This window comes from Euprymna scolopes, chromosome 30 (assembly GCF_053919585.1).
Source record: "Euprymna scolopes isolate OS-2025 chromosome 30, ASM5391958v1, whole genome shotgun sequence".
Classification (NCBI taxonomy): domain Eukaryota; kingdom Metazoa; phylum Mollusca; class Cephalopoda; order Sepiida; family Sepiolidae; genus Euprymna; species Euprymna scolopes.
In genome coordinates, this window is record NC_136511.1 from 43846072 (window position 1) to 43865837 (window position 19766).

General features: G+C 33.1%; 1 protein-coding gene and 1 long non-coding RNA gene across 2 annotated transcripts in view; one reads left to right on the plus strand and one right to left on the minus strand.

Moving 5' to 3' along the window:
- The window catches only part of LOC145254777 (DNA ligase 1-like), a 288066-nt gene extending 273307 nt beyond the window's left edge, over positions 1-14759 (plus strand). Inside the window, exons 21-24 of the mRNA XM_080113551.1 lie at positions 3495-3647; positions 6954-7151; positions 9536-9628; positions 14513-14759. Of these exons, the coding sequence (XP_079969677.1) occupies positions 3495-3647; positions 6954-7151; positions 9536-9628; positions 14513-14599 (531 nt within the window). The 3' untranslated portion in view covers positions 14600-14759. The remainder of the gene's footprint in view (positions 1-3494; positions 3648-6953; positions 7152-9535; positions 9629-14512) is intronic.
- LOC145254779 (uncharacterized) overlaps positions 9602-19766 on the minus strand; it is a 278518-nt gene continuing 268353 nt past the window's right edge. Inside the window, exon 3 of the long non-coding RNA XR_013863801.1 lies at positions 9602-9643. This is a non-coding gene — a long non-coding RNA (uncharacterized LOC145254779). The remainder of the gene's footprint in view (positions 9644-19766) is intronic.

Sequence of the window (19766 nt, forward strand, 5' to 3'; positions counted from 1 at the left end):
AAGTATGATAACCATTAGGTCAGCTTGACATGATCTTTAAAAAGTGTTTTCAAACCTACTTATAAGGAATATGTCATGTGAACCATTCACGCATGCACAATCGTGAAACAGTTGACAAACATAAAAATCCCATGACCCCCACATACCAATTTTTCAATTTTGACCCCTTAACAACCCTTTTTTTCTGGTCGAAAACCGATTTAAAAAAATTTTCTCCACGTCTATATACAAATTTTAAGTCTGTAAATCAAAAAGTATATTGAGTATATTAAGTAAATATGTTGAGAAGTGTCCGCACACACACACACACATTCTCACTCATATAAATAACAAATAACTCCTCAAAATAGCAACAATCAATCCATTAAAAGAAAATAAAATGTATTTGGGCATGACTACTAAATCTGAAAATTAAGAGAGAAGTTACAATTATCTTTTATTTTATCTTTTACCATTTTGAATTTTGTCTAGGTGTTTGGAGGTGTTTAGAGATTAAAAATAAAAAAAATAAATAAAAGTGGTAGTAGGCAGGCAGGCTCGAACCCGTACCGCGAAGGAGGAAAAGAACATAAAAAAGAAAAAAGTGAAGTCTTTGCTGTTGCGCCTGTTGCCAAACCAGAAGTGACGAATGTTTAAATTAAGGCTAATCAATCGAAAAGAGGCGATAACGTTCGAAAATACTGTCGAAAAAAGTGACCCCTCCCGTTAGAAAAGTGCTCAGTTGCGGGTGAAGGAATTAATGCTTTCAGCCAATTTTTTGATATTTGTCGTCTGAAGGGTCGAGCTTCAAAACGATACCAAATCTCGTGAAAATCCGTCGCCCCTGTCAAAAGTTTTTGCAAGACATACAAACATACATACATACAATCAAACAGGTGAGATTTATATAATAGATGTATATCAGGCATTGCTTGGGACACAAGTGTAACACAACTTTTATCCTTCTCTCTTTCCTATCCTCTTCCTCATTCCCCTTTCTTCTTTGCCCAGCTGATTCCCCTCTCTGGATACATACACATACACACGCACTGCTGTAGTCGGTGTAAGGGAAATAACTCTGATAAAAAGTTAGACTTCTTACTTCACTTTAGTTAGTGACTGAAAAAACAGATTTGATGATAACGTTAAAAGATGTGTATGCATCTTGATAACCTTAAATGACCATTTCACCCTCAAATAGTTTTTTTTTTTAATGGATTATTATATATCTGGAGTTATGCTGATTAAAAAGAAAAAAAATCAACACTGTTGGTGTTTGTTGTGTATTTTTCAAGTTGGACCTACGAACATCCATTTTCCTTTTATATAATCGACATACACTTGTCTATGTGTATGAGTGTATTTATATGTGCATCTGTTGTTTATTGGGTCACATTAAAAAATGGATAAGATGATGTTGAGCTAGCACTGTCGTTAGACAGGAGAAGATCAAGAAAAACATTGGACAAAGTGATAATAAATTTGAGAGAAAGAGGGATAAAAAAAAAAAAGCTGTTCAAAGATATGCTAATTTTTTCTTCTATGGAGATAACTCCAGACAAGGCACAAAGCCACTTGATCTAAGGAGCTAAAAAAATTACTGCTTCAATGTCAAAACCTTGCTAACAATTAGTGTTCGATGTATAAATTCTAACCCAGAAAACAGCAATTCTTCCCTCTTTGTCAGAAACATCACTCATAGCATATAAGAACTAAAGAAGAAAATAAGGAACAAATTTCTAAAAGTTATCAAACCATTTCAGCTGAGGGGTTTCTCCTGTCACCAAAGCAAACAGAGTTTCAGCCATTGTTGAGATGGCTTGATTGATGTGTATTTCTGGTCCTAGGCAATTGTAGTATGTCCACTCGCCCTTCTTCCTTTAGAGCACTGACTCTTCAAATCTTATTTATTGTATCACATCATCCGATCGTGGAATGGAGATAAACAGACATTAAACTGAAAATGATGATAAATATATATGTTTTAAAGAAAGATTTATTAAAAACGAAAAAAAAAAAAAAAAAAACAGGAACAGATATTTTTAAAGAATGTGTCCATTCAATTTGTCGTTGAAATTAAATGTTTAAGATATGTTTTACAGAGGGCGTAATTAATGGCTCTCATTATATAAAAAAACAATGTCTACAATATTTTTGAATGTATTGAATTAATGTCCAGAATATTTACAATATTGGGAAAGTAATTTTTAGAATATAGAAAAAAAATGTAAGCAAATCTAATTTTTTTTTATTTACAAAAGTGTTTGATAAATATCTAAAAAAAAAAAAAAAAAGTACAGATGCTTGTTTTGAATTAAAAAAAAAAAAGGTGCTGGGTGAAATCTCAAGTAAGAAAATGGCTAGATGGATATCCAGAATAAAAAGAATATTGGATGGAGGTTTTGAATTCAATTATAAAAATGTGTTCAATGTCTGAATTTAAAAAAAAAAAACGTGTTGGTTGGATGTCTAGAATTTAAAAAAAAAAATGTGTCTGATGTCTAGAATAAAAAAAAAAATGCGTCTGATGTCTAGAATTTAAAAATATGCGGCTGATGCCTCGAATTAAAAAAAAATGCGTCTGATGTCTAGAATTTAAAAAGAAAATGCGTCTGATGTCTAGAATTTAAAAAGAAAATGCATCTGATGTCTAGAATTTAAAAAGAAAATGCGTCTGATGTCTTGAATTAAAAAAGAAAATGCGTCTGATGTCTAGAATTAAAAAAGAAAATTCATCTGATGTCTAGAATTAAAAAAGAAAATTCATCTGATGTCTAGAATTAAAAAAGAAAATTCGTCTGATGTCTAGAATTAAAAAAGAAAATGCGTCTGATGTCTAGAATTTAAAAAGAAAATTCATCTGATGTCTAGAATTAAAAAAGAAAATTCATCTGATGTCTAGAATTAAAAAAGAAAATTCATCTGATGTCTAGAATTAAAAAAGAAAATGCGTCTGATGTCTAGAATTTAAAAAGAAAATTCATCTGATGTCTAGAATTAAAAAAGAAAATTCATCTGATGTCTAGAATTAAAAAAGAAAATTCATCTGATGTCTAGAATTAAAAAAGAAAATTCATCTGATGTCTAGAATTTAAAAAGAAAATGCGTCTGATGTCTAGAATTAAAAAAAATGTTTCAATTTCTAAACTGTATATGAAATACACAGGTTATTTCCCTTGTTCTATGTTCTATTGAACTAAAAATAGAATTTAAACAATAAGTTTCTGTGTTCATTCATGAACTGTATGAATGCACTCATCGTGAGGGTTTCATGTTATGACATTTTCACATTCTTTTAAGTTTTTCTGTTTAAAAATATGGTCGTTTTTTTTTGTTTTTTTTTTCAACATCACAAAAAAAACTAAGTGGAAAGAATCTATTGTTCTAGGAAAAAGTTGGAAGAAAATGTAAAGAATTGGACAAATCTAATTCTATTTAACTCGTTTCATTGTTCATTTTTTAATTTTTCATTATAAAAATAATTATCATTTTTTTTTTGTGTGTGTGTAATTTAGCTAAAGAAAGATTACTTGGATTCTGTTGGTGACACCTTGGATCTGGTCGTGATTGGTGGTTACTTGGGTACGGGCAAACGGACTGGTCGCTATGGAGGATTTCTTTTGGCTTGCTACGATGAAGAAAATGAAGAATTTGCAAGCATTTGCAAGGTAAGTCTTATAATCAAAATACCAACATTTTAAAATATTTCCAGAAACTGGTTAACTTGTAGACATTTCCAGCTGAATTAAACAGTTATGTTATCATTTATATGGTCAGCAAATTTTAGACAGACTGCTTTTTCTTATTTCTGTTTTGAGTAAATAACGCCTGTTTCCATGTTTGCAAAATTTTGGCACTTATAAATACTTCACATATTGAAATGGAATGCACGTTGCGTTGTGATGATTGAGTGACCACTGATGAAAAATGCTTCAACAATTCAAGTTTGTCAACTCCATGATGCTCACTGGGGTTCCTGAAAATTAAACCAAAAACAAAATAACGCACTTTAAGAACCAAACTTTAAGCCCCACCCTCTCAAATAAGTCCGTCCCTACAATCCTTGGAGCAACCATCGCTTTAGGGCGTCAAATTTAAATAAACAAGTTGCTATTATAAATACTTTGTGACCCTATTTTTATATCTTTAGCAATGATCCCTTCTAATTTCTACATCAATGTAAGACCTTATGCTAGTTCTCGACAACCATTGATCCTAATTGTTTGTGTGACATGCTTTTTCTCTTCGTTTTTATCTTCTTGATCTGTCCACCTCGTCTTTCACACTCACTATTCGACTTTGTAAATGTTCAACAGGCACCGGTAAATGTTGATTAGTTCAATTTTTTCTGCCTGGAGGAATCCAATGATGTATCTGCCTCTGACGCATGCCCATAATGGGTTTCATTCTTAAGTGTCTCACACCGTCAATATCTGCAACAGAGAGAAAAAACTTTCACTCCTTGAATGTTTTAAAATTTTGCATAAACATTAATCATGGTGAAAGTAAATTTATGCCAGAACGGATTTTCTGGGATAACTCTGGTTGCCCTCTAGGGGGCATTATAGGGGTAAAATTGCCCCCAAATCGTTCATCCATTGATTTGTTAACACTTTTTTCAATAACCACGCCTTGGATTTAAAAAAAAAAATTGCAAAAACATTAGTCATGGTGAAAGTAATTTTTTCACTCATGAAAGGGGACCCTGCATTCTGGGCTTGTTTTTATATACTTGTGAACTCATACTCCCTCTCTGAGGAGCCACCAAAATGAGAGACAACGACACGGTCAGAAGAAATGAGAGAGGAGAAGAAACGCAAAACTTTGGGATTGGCAGTGATGTTGTCGAGCAGTGTACATATGGCCTCATAAACTACTGCTCTTATCTTGAATCTTATTTCCACTTTTCGTCTGACTTAACCTTTGACCGTTTTCAGGTGCGTCATTGTTGAACCCTGGAATCTGTATGTCATCTTCAAAGGAACCATTTAGTAAATCCACCAGGGTGGATTGTTCTTATTTTATCAGTCATGCCTGGGTAAAAGTAATTGTTAATTGTCAAAATGCACCCAAGTTGAAACGTTAGAATAACACCCAAGATGAGAACAGCACAAATAAAAACTGATGTTTGATTTATGCAAGATCGTCCAAAAGCAATCCGTACGTTTCCAAATTTAAAACAGAATTTTATTGCGTATCGTTTAGGGCTCTATAGACAAATTTATCTTTAGTTGACCTTTGACAACTAAATATTTTCATTTATCAGCCAAATAGAAAAGTTACGAGCCAAAACCCACATAGTTTTTAGAATGTGGCATCTTCGTTCTATGACAAGTATATACATCATAAAGATATTTTTGTATTGTTTTTTTTTTAATAAGTGTTATTCTAAATATACACCAAATTTAATGTTTATACTTGAAGGTATAAACATTCGAATTTCCTCAGATGTTTTTAAAAAGCCTTCATTAAAAAGTATTTTGTTAAACCTTTTATTGTTTAAATAATTTGACTTTGCTCGTTTTATTTTAAAAAAGTTAAAAAGTTATTTTTCACTCAGTAGTGAGCTTTGCTAGAGTTTCAGGCTAAAAGTGTCGCCAAATTTCTGGTCGCCACTTTGAAAAATCACTTGCAAAAGCGACTTTCACTCGCAATGTAGAGCCCTGAGTGTCCTTGCGTGTAGATGGCATTTTTTAACTTCACCAGCTGTGACAATCAGGCTTTAGTATGGTGTATTCTATTTCCTGGTGTAACTGTTCATTTAAACCTGAACTCATAAAAACTGGTTTATCATCTCATAAGATGTATATCAATAACATACGAAATTTTCAAGAGTGTTTTCAAAAATGTCTGCAAACTTATTGAAGGCACCTCATATGTCACATCTCATCAACTAAAGGAGTCGAACAAAATAATGGAAAATAATCAAAATCAGTCGTCTCATGAAATCCAGTTTTGTGAAACTTACAACGAACAGTTTTCATTGTAAAGCAATTATCCAGACGATCGTTAAGCTCTGCTGTAATTTTATATGCCATGGCTTTCGCCTTTCCTCACAATCCTTACAAGGGCTTTATGATTTCTTTCAGAGAGCTTTGGTTTGCTTCCAGAATTTTATTTAGAGGAGGAGGTTTTCCATTCTTATCACAAAATACCATTAAAACATTTTTTAAATATTGAAATAAAATCAAATTGTTTTGAAATGGCATAGTATTATTGTGGATACAAGAGTTACGCCCCTTTATCACAAAAGTACCTCAGCTTGTTTCATGATAAAGCCTGAAATCTCCAAATTTTGTTCTCATTTATAATTTAATTTTTTTTTTTTTAAGGAAGGAAGGAAGAGTAGTGGCGGCTATCATAAATAATACTCCCCCCCTCAAGAAAATACTTTTATTGTGTGGACAAAACTCTCCAATGGCAACTCTCACTCCCACCTTCAAAAAAAAAATTGTGATAATCTAAAATTAGGCCGGCTAGTTAACAAAAAAAAAAAAAATGGACCAGATGAAAGCCATCTTGCTTGATAATTAAACACTGTAAAAAAAAGTTAATATTTGAGATGAAATAAAATGCATTTAAAACTACTTAGAAACACAAAAAAAATGATGCAAGCTGCAAAGTAAGTTATATTGACTATGGTAACATTTATTTGTTGTATATTTGATTTTTTTTTTTTTCTGACCAACTTTTTTGAATAGCTGTGGCTTGTTAAACAAATCTCAAATTTTGTGTTGAAAACTTGAATTTTGTCTGGAGAAAGCGTTAAAAAACTTTGAAAAGTCCTTGAAAATGGACATTGAAAATCTGTACGAACCCTGTAAAACCGAAAAGTGAAACCAACATTTTATGAATTAAAAAAAAAAAAAAAAAAAAAAAATTATACGTTTAAAAATTGATCCAAAATTCACCATGGAATTTCCATTATTTTGTCTTTATAATGTGTTACATTGTTATTTATTTATTTTTTCCAGATTGGTACTGGTTTTAGCGATGAAGACTTGGAGAAACACACTGCTTTCTTTAAGGAACACGTAATTCCCAAGCCTAAGCCGTACTATCAAGGTGCTTCGAATGTTGAACCTGACCATTGGTTTGATGCTGTACAGGTGTGGGAGGTGAAAGCAGCAGATTTGTCTATCTCACCTGTATATAAGGCAGCAGCTGGAAAGGTAAGCAAAAACATTAAAAAAAAAATGTAAATAAGTTATAAAAAAAAAAACATTACACAGTTGTGGGACGAACAGATTACTTATATGGGGAGCGGGCTTCTCACACTTGATGTTATGTATAGGTTTCATTATTATTATTTTTATTGTCCTTGTTGTTTGTGTTGTTATTAAGTCTTATTAAAGTGTGAGTCTTAGAGAAAGAGAGAGATGTTGTTGCGTTCCGTGTTCGTGTTATGAAGAGATTCATGTATATAAAATGTTCATGCTTAGAAGTGTAGAAGCTCTTTGAGTGTTGAGACATGGTGTATGTAAAGACATTTTAAAACACATGCTATACAAGACATATAATGACAATTTTCACTTTACCTTTTGGTAGAATTACAACACAAAGTCGACGTTTATAAAAACACATGATGGGTTTATTTCTTTTCCGACCGGTCGTGGTTTTCTGAGTCAAAAATTCAAAGCTTCACATTCTATGTTTCAAAGGTGACCGTCTCGCTTCTAGACGTTCGACTCCCATGTCCAGACTGTCGTCTGTCGTCCTCAGACTCTCTCTCAGTTTCTCTCCGCTTAACTCTAAAGTTTCTAACTATATCGAGAACTTCCCATTTTCCATGACGTCATACACATGTTAAAACATGTGTCTTCTTTCACGTGTTCTGGAAATGTGTGTCCAAAACTTTTTCCTTTGTTTACAAAAGGAATTAACCTATATTCCCAGTAACCTATATTTCCAATATGTTAAAAACATGTTTATTAAATTATCTTATAGTTGCATTCTTTCAATTGAATTTCATAACAGAATTGACAATGCACATTCTTTTCTTCAAACTATTTTATCTCTAAGCTAAACAATGGTTTGTTTTTTACATTCCATTTGCTAATTCTCTCTTGTAATCTATTTCTAAACCTAAATTACGAGGTTCGAATTTCGTCTATTCTATTTCATTTTCATTTTAACTAAATCTCTCTATTTTTATACTTACATGAAAAGGGGACAGCCCTTATCATGTAACATTGAGAGCAAAATCTCATCCCATTCACATTGAGGTCCCTAAATTCTGGATAATGCTATCAGATCAGGCTGGCTGAAGATACTGGTTTCCTGACCTAAAATGCACCAAGCATTGATGTTATTGTTTTTTTTTTTTTTTCTTTCCTGTACTGTGCCTAACATCTAATAATGTGTAATGATCATGGTTGTTACTGTGCAAAGCCACAATAATCAATTCATGTATAATTGTCTATTTCAAGTTTGAACTTTAATATTCATGGGCACCTTAGACTCTAGAAATTTAAGTCATATTTAGTTTCAGAACAGTTTTCGATGATTTGTTGTTCTACACAAGTCCTGGGAGGTGACTGGTTCGCAGTAGACAGTCTCGAGTTGGAATCCACAGAGCAAAAGATTCTTCCCATGTTGACACGAAGAAAACAGATGTGAAATTGCTACAGAAAGGTTTAATATTTATGGAGCAATTCTGGTTTCTGATTGATTTGTAGCAGGACATGAATTAATTTGATTCGTCAGTTCTTAGCAGCATCGTTTATAAATAGGGTACTTGTACAGTTTAATCAAAACATTAAAAAATGAAAATATTGAGAAAAAAAAAGGTTATATTGTACGTATCCGTTATGGAACAAAGTTCTCTGAAAAAAAATTTCACTTAATTTCATCAAGTAGTTTTTTTTTTTTTTAGTCCAAAACGCATACGTACAAGATAACCTTTTTTCGGTATTTTCATTTTTTTAATGTCTTGATTAAACTCGATTAAAGTACCATAAATAGAATCTCCTGACTGTGCGGGATCATACCCCATCATGAAATATTACAACAGAATTCCCCTCTTGTTGGGCTTAATCGTATCTACCATAACTGAATTTTTTTTTGTGCATATTTCTCATCAAGTTTCTTGGCGGTAGTAACCACAGACCATAGATGAGCGGGCCCGAAATAAGCTCAGCGTCGGCTTTGATAGTCTCCAGCTAAGAATGTGGCTCGGGACTATCAAAGCCGACGCTGAGCTTATTTCGGGCCCGCTCATCTATGGCCTGTCTCTTTGGAGATGTGACTGGCTATTGCTCACTCGGGATCTTGCCTCCGATCGCCGGGCTTGGGCCGCAGTGGTACGAGATGTGCATCTTTATGAAGCCGACTCAACTCCTCCAGGGTGAATGTCGTTTCAAGTACAAGTAAGTACCATAACTGAATATGAAGATCATGTTCTACCTCCACCGTGTGCATATAATTGTAGATTCTAACGTTTTAACAGAAATTGTTTTCTATCGACAAATGTTTTGTTTTGTTTTTTTTAGTTTATTTATTTTGATTGCAACATATCTCAGATCTCTATTTTTTTTTTTTTTTTTTTTTTTGAAAGGTTGATCCAGAAAAAGGCATTTCCCTCCGGTTTCCCAGGTTCTTACGGATTCGAGAAGATAAGAAACCAGAAGATGCCACTTCCTCTTCTCAGGTACGTGCAAATTATCTGAAACGAAAAAATAAAAATGAAAGAATTTATCTGATTCTTAAACAAGCGACTCAAATTATACATAGAAATTGTTTTGGATTATTACTGTTCTCATCTTGAGTGTTATTTGCACAACGTTTCAGCTGATATAATCTTTGATTTTTTTTTTTTTCTTTTCAAGTGTATCTTGTCAGAACTTTAGGAATCTGCATGAAATTTCAAACGAATCCATTATTTAATTCATAGTAGTAGCTTGCTTTTGTTCAGTCAACCATAACCAGGTAGAAGTCTGAAGCAATTCGCAATTGTATTCTTAGTATCACCCGCACTTAGGATTAGACTTCAAATTGCCTATTTTATTTTATAATTAAAAGAAAAAAGTCATGTTAAGAGGAAACTACTTTTTTTATTATTATAGTTTCTTTTTAAAATTAAAGAAAAATATGCAAGTGAATTGACATCTGTTCCTTTTTAAGTTATTTAAAAAATTATTCAAAAAGAACAAAACAATGCGTTGTGTTGAATTTTCATTAAAAAAAATGTACATTTTTTTAATTAATTCTTTTTAGCTTTAAAAGGTTAAAAAAAATTTGCTAAAAAAATTGTTTTAAATTCGTCATCATTTTATTTTAGTTATTTTTTTATTCACTTTATTTATAATGTGTTTTAAAAAATTTTTAAACTACCATGGAATTTCCACAGGTTACTAGTTTACATGATTTTTGGTGTATGTGTGGAAGAGTGTCACTTGCAACTAAACTTTTATTCAATACTTTATCTGTTATTCCAAGTTTGACAAGATCCACTTGAAGAAAGTCAGAGATTACATCGACCGAAACATGAAAATAAGATGAGGATAGTTTGAACAATTTGAATAATCAATCGTCATTGCAAACATTCAAAAAAAATTTTTTTTTTTTAATTTTTGACCATCGTTGTTGGTGAAGGACTCTATCTTGTTTAGGGTGAAGAAATGTTTACAAAAAAAAAAAAAAAATCTCAGTTGTTAAATAGAATTCAATTGAGCATATAATAAAGAGTTATGTGCAATTTTTGCAGGAGTTGAGTAAAATATTTTTTAAACCCAAATCAAGATTTTTTTTTTTTTTTTTGTCAGCCTCTGTATAGTCGGTTACATGTGTGTGTATCCTTGATAGATTTTATTCTTGTCATGTGTTTGACGTGTGTGTATGTCTGTGAGAATTTAAGAAGTTATATATACATATATGCTTTTTTGTGTCTTTTTCATAGCTTGCATGCATAAATTTATATTCTGTTAAGCTGCCGAGGGAGTTGTGAATTACAATAAACATAATATACGTCTTGATACTTCATTCCTTAACTGATGTGTTTTTTATCCACATACTAATGTTAACATGTTGAATAGCGATTGCTGCTGACTATAAAGTTTTCCAATTCCTATTTCCTTCTCATATATGTATCGTTGTTCGGCAATCAACAGATGTTGTGTGCAGTTTCAAGCCGATGAATAGGAAATAACTCCAACTTGCTTTTTCTTTGTAGCAACAAGATTTATTTTCTCATTGAACCTCATTAGTTACAGCCATGGCATCACCTATGTGATCTAGAACGTACTCCACGTCTCTCACGCGATCTCGTTCTGTGCTCCACATTTCTCCGTGTTTGTTCTCTTTCTCAGTCTTTTTTTTTTATCTTTACTCGTGACGTCATTTCGCATAGATTTACATACATGCATCTGTGAAATGTTACAGATATCTCTACTATTACATAAAAGGAACTTTGTGTGTGAGAGTTCGTTCCCTATGATAGTAGATATATAGATATATATAGATATATGAAGAAAATCAGTTCAAACTCTGTAAATTAGAATTTACAACAATTATTTGACAAGGAATACAAGTTGATTTTCTTGTATCAATGCTTTATTTACAAATATTGAGCTTTTTGATCTGGTTAAAATTGTCCTATAATAAATATTAATATTTATTATAGTTTTAAGTTTACAGAATTATTCAGTTTGTACACTTGAAACTTTTTTGTATTTATATCTATCTATATCAAGCCCCTTTAAGAATACTTGGGTACTGTCTGGGAAGTATAAACTAAGAGGCTGGAATACTGCTGCCATATCTGGGCAGGAGCTGCTAAAAACAGCCTATCCTGCCTTGACAGTGTACAAAATAGACTTCGTGGCTTAGTGGGGGATGCCCTTTTCTCTACCCTGCAACCCCTCTCCCACAGAAGAGACGTTGCGAGCCTATCCTTGTTTTATCGTTATTTCCATGGCAGGTGCTCGTCTGAACTCCAATCTCTGGTCCCCCCTCGCTAATCTTTCACGAAAAACACCCGTCTAGCTGAATCCACTGTGAAAAATTTCCCCCACTCTTTATCTGTGCCTAAATCAAAACGTAGATTCCATGAACAAAGCTTCTTTCTTAGAACTGCACGCCTGTGGAACTCTGTTCCGTCTGCCTACTTCCCACCGGACTACAACTTGGATGTCTTCAAGTCCAACATTAACAAATTCCTAATGAACCGCCCCCCCCCCTTAAGTAAACACTTCATCAAATCTTCACACTAACGTAATGTACTTGCAATAGCCCTTATCCCTGAGTGGCTTCCAGGCCTTGATAAGTGATGACCACTGTGTAAAAAAAAAAAAAGAAAAAAAAAAAGGGCAATCAGCTAGCGCTTATGCAACGTTCACGACTTCCGCTCGTTCGAACATGGATTGTTTAATGTGCCCGAATTATGTTTTTATTATTTTTAATTGTGTTCATTCTTGTGGCAATTGAGAGGTGGAGGCTTAGCGAATGGAGTCAAAAGTGGCTTCACGGCTAGGTTTTAATTTCCCAAGACTGATGATTGCGTAAGCATGAAACACTAGTGACTGTAGGTTTAAGAATAGTCATTATTTCGCATATTGAAATATTTCCAGCTGAATTCTCATTTAGGATTTTGTTAAAAACTTAATATATTATTATCATTAAGTAAATTGTTAATTCTTTGTTTAGTAAATATGCTAAAAATGTAAATAAAAAATGTAAATAAAAAACAAAAACTGCATGAGTGACCAAATAAAACAAAATTATCGTCTAAGGGAACAAACTCTAGTTTAGTACTTTTTTAAAAAAAATAATCTCCCTTGTTTTTTTTTTTTTTATTAAATCTTGCCAGAGTTGTCTAACTTTGCTTTTAATCTTTTTTTTAAAAAAAGTGTCCTTTCAATAATCGGGCGACAATGAACAGTCGCTCTAGGGGTGTATTTACCGAAAGTATATAATGAAGTAAGGGTTGAGCAATCTTAAACCACACTTCATTAACTAGCCATGCTTGAGTGCAGGATGACTGAGATAAGCAGATTAGTATGATAAAAGTAGTTAGCTGATCGACCTCAAATAAATAGGGCGCCTGCCTACGTAGATTTGCATTACAAAAGTTATATTTATCTTTTTGTTTAAAAAAAAAAAAAGAAAGAAAGAAAGAGGATAAACTAGAATTTTTTGTAGCTTTTACCTTTTAACAATTTGGAGCATTTTAAACGATTTCGTTCATTTAAGCATTTTTATTTTATTTAATCCTTTATTCATCCTGAACAAGGATCATTGCTACTGAGATGTAAGTGGCTACTCTGAATTAAGAGGCCATACCTACAGGGACATCCTAAGTGGGGAGATGTGCAGCGATATGTTTGGTCACATTACATTTTAAACTTTTGCATGTTGGTACAGTTAGGGAATAGGGGGGGGAATTCCAAAGGCCTGTGATTCGAAAAAAACTAGCAGAGTAGAAAGCCCCTGCAGTATTTCGTTACCTTTATGTTAAAGGCGTGCTATTTTGCTGATTTTTCGGTTAGTCAAGGGCATTTATGTTGAAGGCGTGCTATTTTGCTGATTTTTCGGTTAGTCAAGAGCATTTATGTGTAAGGGGGAGGCACAATTGCTACAAGTTCATTGGAGCACGTTCCATTAAAATACTTGTAAAATAAATATAGGGATAAGACAGGTTGGAGCTTGGCAGATAGTATGGAACCTATTAAAGATTTTATTTTGGGATCCTGTCTAAGAGGGAGAGACTAGTGGGTGGTGCACTAACTCAGATGTGATAACTATAATGTAGTTATGAGCCTCATCATTAAATGACCAGGCCAGGCCACGTACAGATATTAATGACTGACTTGCTGAGTTAATGTCACGTCAGCATTTAAGCTGTGGTGTGAGTATAACATCATAGAATAAAATGCATACATATATATATATATATATATATATATATATATATATATATATTATCAAAGAAAAAGGAAGTTGTGTGTGTGTGTTTTTTTTTATATACGTGAAAATTTTGCCTGGACAAAAGCAACACGACCAACTGCAACAATTGAATTTTTTCTGACTACTACAGAGGAGAAGATAAAGACACATGGCAATTTGGGAGCTATGCTTGACAAGTATGAAAATCTCTTACTACCTCTTTGAAAGCAAGCGGTCGCTTTTTAGAGATGCATGATACTGGCAAGCGCAAGAAATTTTCTAGCTCAGTAGAGGGAGCCTACCTTCTTTGCTGTATCCCTGGAAATATGTTCTATGCATTTTTTCCAATTTATTTTAACTGTGCATGTTAGACTGAGGAGTATAAATGATGAACCCTCCAGCTATAGAAATTAATGGTTGAAAAGTTTTTTTATGATTGTTAAAGGATAAAAGCTTGACTTACGTAGCATTAAATATTACCATTTATTTCTCCATTTCACTGTAGATGATTTTCTAAGGATTTAGCCATAGCCTTTAGTATACATCTGTCTGAATGATAATCTTTGAATGATGGAAGAGGGTACAGGAAAAAGAAGACAATAGGAACAGTTTAGAAGCATAACACATTGTTTTGAATTTTTTATCTTTTCAGGTTGCTGAAATGTATTCCAGTCAAGAGCAAGTAAAAAGTGTGACAGAAAAAGGAGACACAAATGCGGCTGATGATGATTTTTACTGATTAGACATTTTTTTTTTTTTTTTTTTTTTGATAAGAATAGAAAATGAAATTTTTCTGAAAGTAAGACAAATACATTATGAAATATGACACCATTTTTATCAAATTAAAAATTGCTCATTCACTTTCACAAATAAAATAAAATGAAATGTTTAATCGTCAATGCAAAGTTTTTTAATTATCAATTCATTTTTTTTGTTTTTTTTTTATTCTCGATTTTTTTCCCCCCCTGTTTTTTCTCAATTCTTTTTCTCAATTCTTTTTTCTCAATTTTTTTTTCTCAATTCTTTTTTCTCAATTCTTTTTTCTCAATTTTTTTTTCTCAATTCTTTTTTCTCAATTCTTTTTTCTCAATTTTTTTTTCTCAATTCTTTTTTCTCAATTCTTTTTTCTCAATTCTTTTTTCTCAATTTTTTTTTCTCAATTCTTTTTTCTTAATTTTTTTTTCTCAATTCTTTTTTCTCAATTCTTTTTTTTCAATTCTTTTTTCTCAATTCTTTTTTCTCAATTTTTTTTTCTCAATTATTTTTTCTCAAATTTAAAAAAAAAACATTTTCTCAATTCTTTTTATGTTCTCTCAAATTTAAAAATTATTTATTTTTGTTTTTTACCCAATTTTCTTGTTCTTCATTCTTTTATTTTGTTAATTCTTTTTGTTTCCTTTTTTCTCAATTCTCTGTTTTTATCTCAACTTAAAATAAAATTATAATTATTATAGCATTTATTTTTAAAAATAAAGCAATTTATATCAGCCTTTATTTACCTAAAATCATTTACGTTTTTCCATTTCTCCTAAATAATTTTTCCTTCCAGAACAGCATTTATAGCATTCAAACACTTGATCTGAAACAAAGACAACCACTTATAAATCACTTCCTAACGCTCTGGGAAGCTGAAGTAGGGAAATATCCATAGTTTTACACATACCTGCACCTGTAGCAGCTCAACCCGTTCCAGGAGAATGCCACTACAGATACAGGTATATGTGAAATTATGGACATATCCCCACCTCAGTTTCCCAGAGTGTTAGGAAGTGATTCATAAAAGAAGGTAAAAGTTGTCGAAAAACAAAACATGACAATGATTAGTGATGATTCTTCAAGATGCACAAATCCCACAGGATGAATATCGGAAGTAGGATGAGCAGTCAGTTGGGAGTGGCTGAGTAAGACAAAAGATCCAAACAAAGGATTTCTGATCCTGAAATTAATGTGGTTTTCAATTTTTGGGAGTTGACGACAGTTGGAAGTTCAGATCAGAGAGGTTGAAGTAAAAGTCAGGTGAGGGCAGGTCGGACTGAGAAGATAATCATTTTGGATCAATGCAACCAAACAGCTATCAACGGACAATGTTTTTAGGGCCATTTATTGATCAGAGCACAACTGATTTATACATGAGGTATTAAAGTTGTTTTCTTTTGTGAGTTTTTGTTGTGTTTTTTTCATATTTGTAAACCAAGTGCTCGAGCTCTCAGCAATCGCTAAAGCCATTTATTTTTTTTTAATTAAAAAAAAAATGTTTAAATAATTTGCTAAAAAAAAATATAAAATTTTTTTTTTTTTTTAATTTGAGGAAAAAAAGCAAAAAAACTTTTAGACAAAAAATATTAAACGTATGGTATGAAAGTATTTTATTTAGTTTAGTTGCAATCTCTAACCTGGAGAACGGCAACTACAATAGTTATAAAAACATTTGAGAGCTAACTTCTTTGATATAGACAAAAAAAATCACTGATAATCGGACAATATAACGTAAAAATTGAAGTAGTAAACATTTGTTTCTGAATTTTTGAGATGAGGATTTTTAATTCGTATTATTTGGATTATTCGGACTATTGTTCTTGTCCGAACTTCCTATGTTATTAAATTTGAACGGAACCCTTTTTTATTAAAGTGGATCGCCACTGGGATGTGGCCTGGAGGAAACTACTGAAAAGGAGACTCTGGTGGTTCGGTCACGTGCTGCGCCAGCTGGGAGAGGAGTTCTTCTGCCAATTAGTGGTACCCATTGCATCGACTGGTTGGAAGAAGCGCCAAGGTGGCCAACTTAAGACTTGGCTCGCAACAGTAAAAGCAGATATGGAGATCATGTTCAGTTTTCATGTTTTTGGTGTCTGGAACCGTGAATGGTGGGATCATGTCGACCCACAGTGGTGGATAGCTTTGACGCGAAATGCGGCTAATACCATTGGGGCCGGCTCAACCCAGCACTGGTGAATGCCGCTACAGATACGGGTAGGTACCACTGGGATTGTATATTTAAAAAACAAAAATAGTTTTAAGGTATCTAAAATTAATACTAGAAGGAACTGTGGTGTAGTTGATAAAATTCAGTTATCATATATACTTGTGTATCAGTTGAACTTGTCTATGTGCATTTTAAGACCAAAAGTTTTGCCATTTTAGGTATCATCTGTGTATAAGTCGACTAGATAATAAGCAAGTGAAATGTTGAACTTGCGGGAGAACGACATATTGTAAACACTACATTTCCTAATTTATTAAAAAAAAACAAAAAAACGTCATATTATACCAAATACATCATGTCGAACTTAGACCTATAACCACGTCTAGAGAGTGCACATTGTAAGAGCTATTCCAATTATTATTAAGCCTCCCACTGAAAACCCGCCCATGTGCTTATATGCTGGAAAACACACTGCAGTGGGGTTTGGAAGGAGTGCGGTTAATTACTAGGATTACCGATATATACCGAGTGCACAAACAAAATAGTGTTTTCTATATTATGATCGAGTGCTGAATCGCTCCTTTTAAAAACATTACCTATGCATAAGTTGACCCCTAAAAAATAACCTTAAAATCGACTTATACACAAGTATATACGGTAGTTACCCTCTTCTGTAGATTCAATCTTCAGTGACACTCGAAATACAATTGGAAATTACTTAGGACTTCTACCCGATTATGACGGAACAGGATCGTGCTATGTGGATTAAATAAAGGGTTCTGTTTGAAATTTTATGCAAATTCTCCAAGTTTGACAAAAAGATTTCCAAGGTTGACAAGATGAATCTTGAGAAAAAGGTTGGAAGTGACATCAACTGAAACATGAAAATAATGCTCAAGATGAGCACAGTAGTCTGGTTAATCTAAACTTTGTTATAGTTAACAAAAACTTAATTTTTTATCTTTTTAAGTTGTAAAATTCTTTTAATTATCAAGACCCAGTGGCCTCTCGAGGATAAAGATAAAAGAGATAGTCAGTTGGACAATGATTGCCACTGCAAACAATCCGTGGGTTGGCAGAAGAAGAATTGATTATCCAAGGTGACGGTTCAGCAAGTGTTAGTTTAAATTAGACTTGAAGACAACCGTGCTGTCTTCATTTGAGAAGTAGACTTGTGGTACCTTCCTCCATAAAGAAAAGTTTCTAGGAAAGAAACTTTGTTCATGGAAGTATCATTTGGTGTTTGGTAAAGAGAGAAAGGAAAGTTTCTGATTGATTGTAGCAAGACAAGGTCTTGTTGTGAATGTTTAAGAGAAGAGAGATTACCAGTCAAGCACTGACCATGAACATAAGGGTACAGTAGAGAGGTTAGCAACATCTCTTTCGTGTGAAAGAGGCGGTAGGGACATCATCTCCGCTAGATTGCACCATCCATTTTGTACTCTTTACATATGGACACATGTATTGATAGTACACACATGAAACTTTAGTTCCCTTCAAAGTAATCTCCTCCGGCTGCAATGCACTTGTACCGTTCGAAGAAATTCTGAAAGGTCCCATGGAAGTCCTCTTGTGTGAACGTGTCAATGACCTTCATCGCAGCCTCTTTCATCTCCTCAATTGTCTCGTAACGGCAGCCTCTAAGGTTTTCCTTGAGCTTAGGGAATAACCAGAAGTCACAGGGAGGAAAGCCTGGACTATAGAGAGGGCGAGGAACTGTTTTGATGTCCATCTTGGTCAGATAGTCTGTGACAAGGATGGAGCACTCTTGAAAAAACTTTGCGTAAATCTTCCGCATCTTGCAAATAATTGTGTGCACAGTTCCCACACTGACATCAAACTATCTAAACTCATCTAAAGACACACAGCGGTCGTTATCCATGAATTTCTTTATTTCAATCAACTCTGGTGTTTTCATAGCCTTACTTCTCCCACACCTCTCATCATCCCTTACAAACTCCATGCCTTCCTTGAATCTCTTATGCCACTCAAAAACTGATGCTCGATTCATGCAAGATGGTCCAAAAACAGTCTGAAGCATTCCATACATTTCTGTGGCATTTTTTTCCAAGTTTAAAACAGAATTTTATTGCATATCATTTTTCTAAAGTGTCATCACGCCCAGATTGCATTTTTGAAATTCACCAGCTGTGACAATCAGGCTTTAGTAGAGTGTATTTCGATTCGTACTGTAGCTGTTCATTTGAATTTGAAATCATAAAAATTGGTCATCAGTCATCTCATAAGATGTATAGCAAAAACATACTGAATTTTTTCAAGAGTCTACGACAATTTTAAATGCCTGTACAAAAAATGCCTTATTTAAGGCAGCTTATATTTCAGGTTAAGATAAACACTTTTTTTTTTTATTAAGAATGATCATTTTTTTTTTTTTTTTTTTGATAACGTGTTTCTTAAAGAAAAAAAAATTTCTTATAACTTGAAATTTTTTTTCCAAGAAATTAGAAATCCTTAAAAATTTAAATTTAAAATAAATATACTGTATGCTATCCTCTTTTCTTCCAATATATATATATATATATATATATATATAGACTACTTGTAATGTGGTCTTTGCATTTTCACTCTGACTTTTTGGTTGAAATAAAAGGGATTTATTAATGGTACTTTCCAGACAATGCATTGTATCTTTTAAAAGTCTCTCTTTTTCTTTCTGCTGCTATGCCTGCAGCTCGTTCAATCTACTTTTTTTTTTTGTTCAAAGTTCAGATTGCATCTTGTTTTAAAAGTTCCTCTCACACCTGACTTATGGAAAAGGCATGCTCCCATTTCCGGACCCGTAGGAAGGCGGTGATTGAGGTTGAAGGCGGCTACACTGAATAAATGTCAGCTCTACATAATCAAGTTACCTGAATTGATTTTTTTCAATAAACGTTTTAAAATAAAGCTGTAGTGTTGTCGACTTTAGGGTGACAATTCTATTGTTCTACTCTCTCTCTCTCTCTCTCTCTCTCTCTCTCTA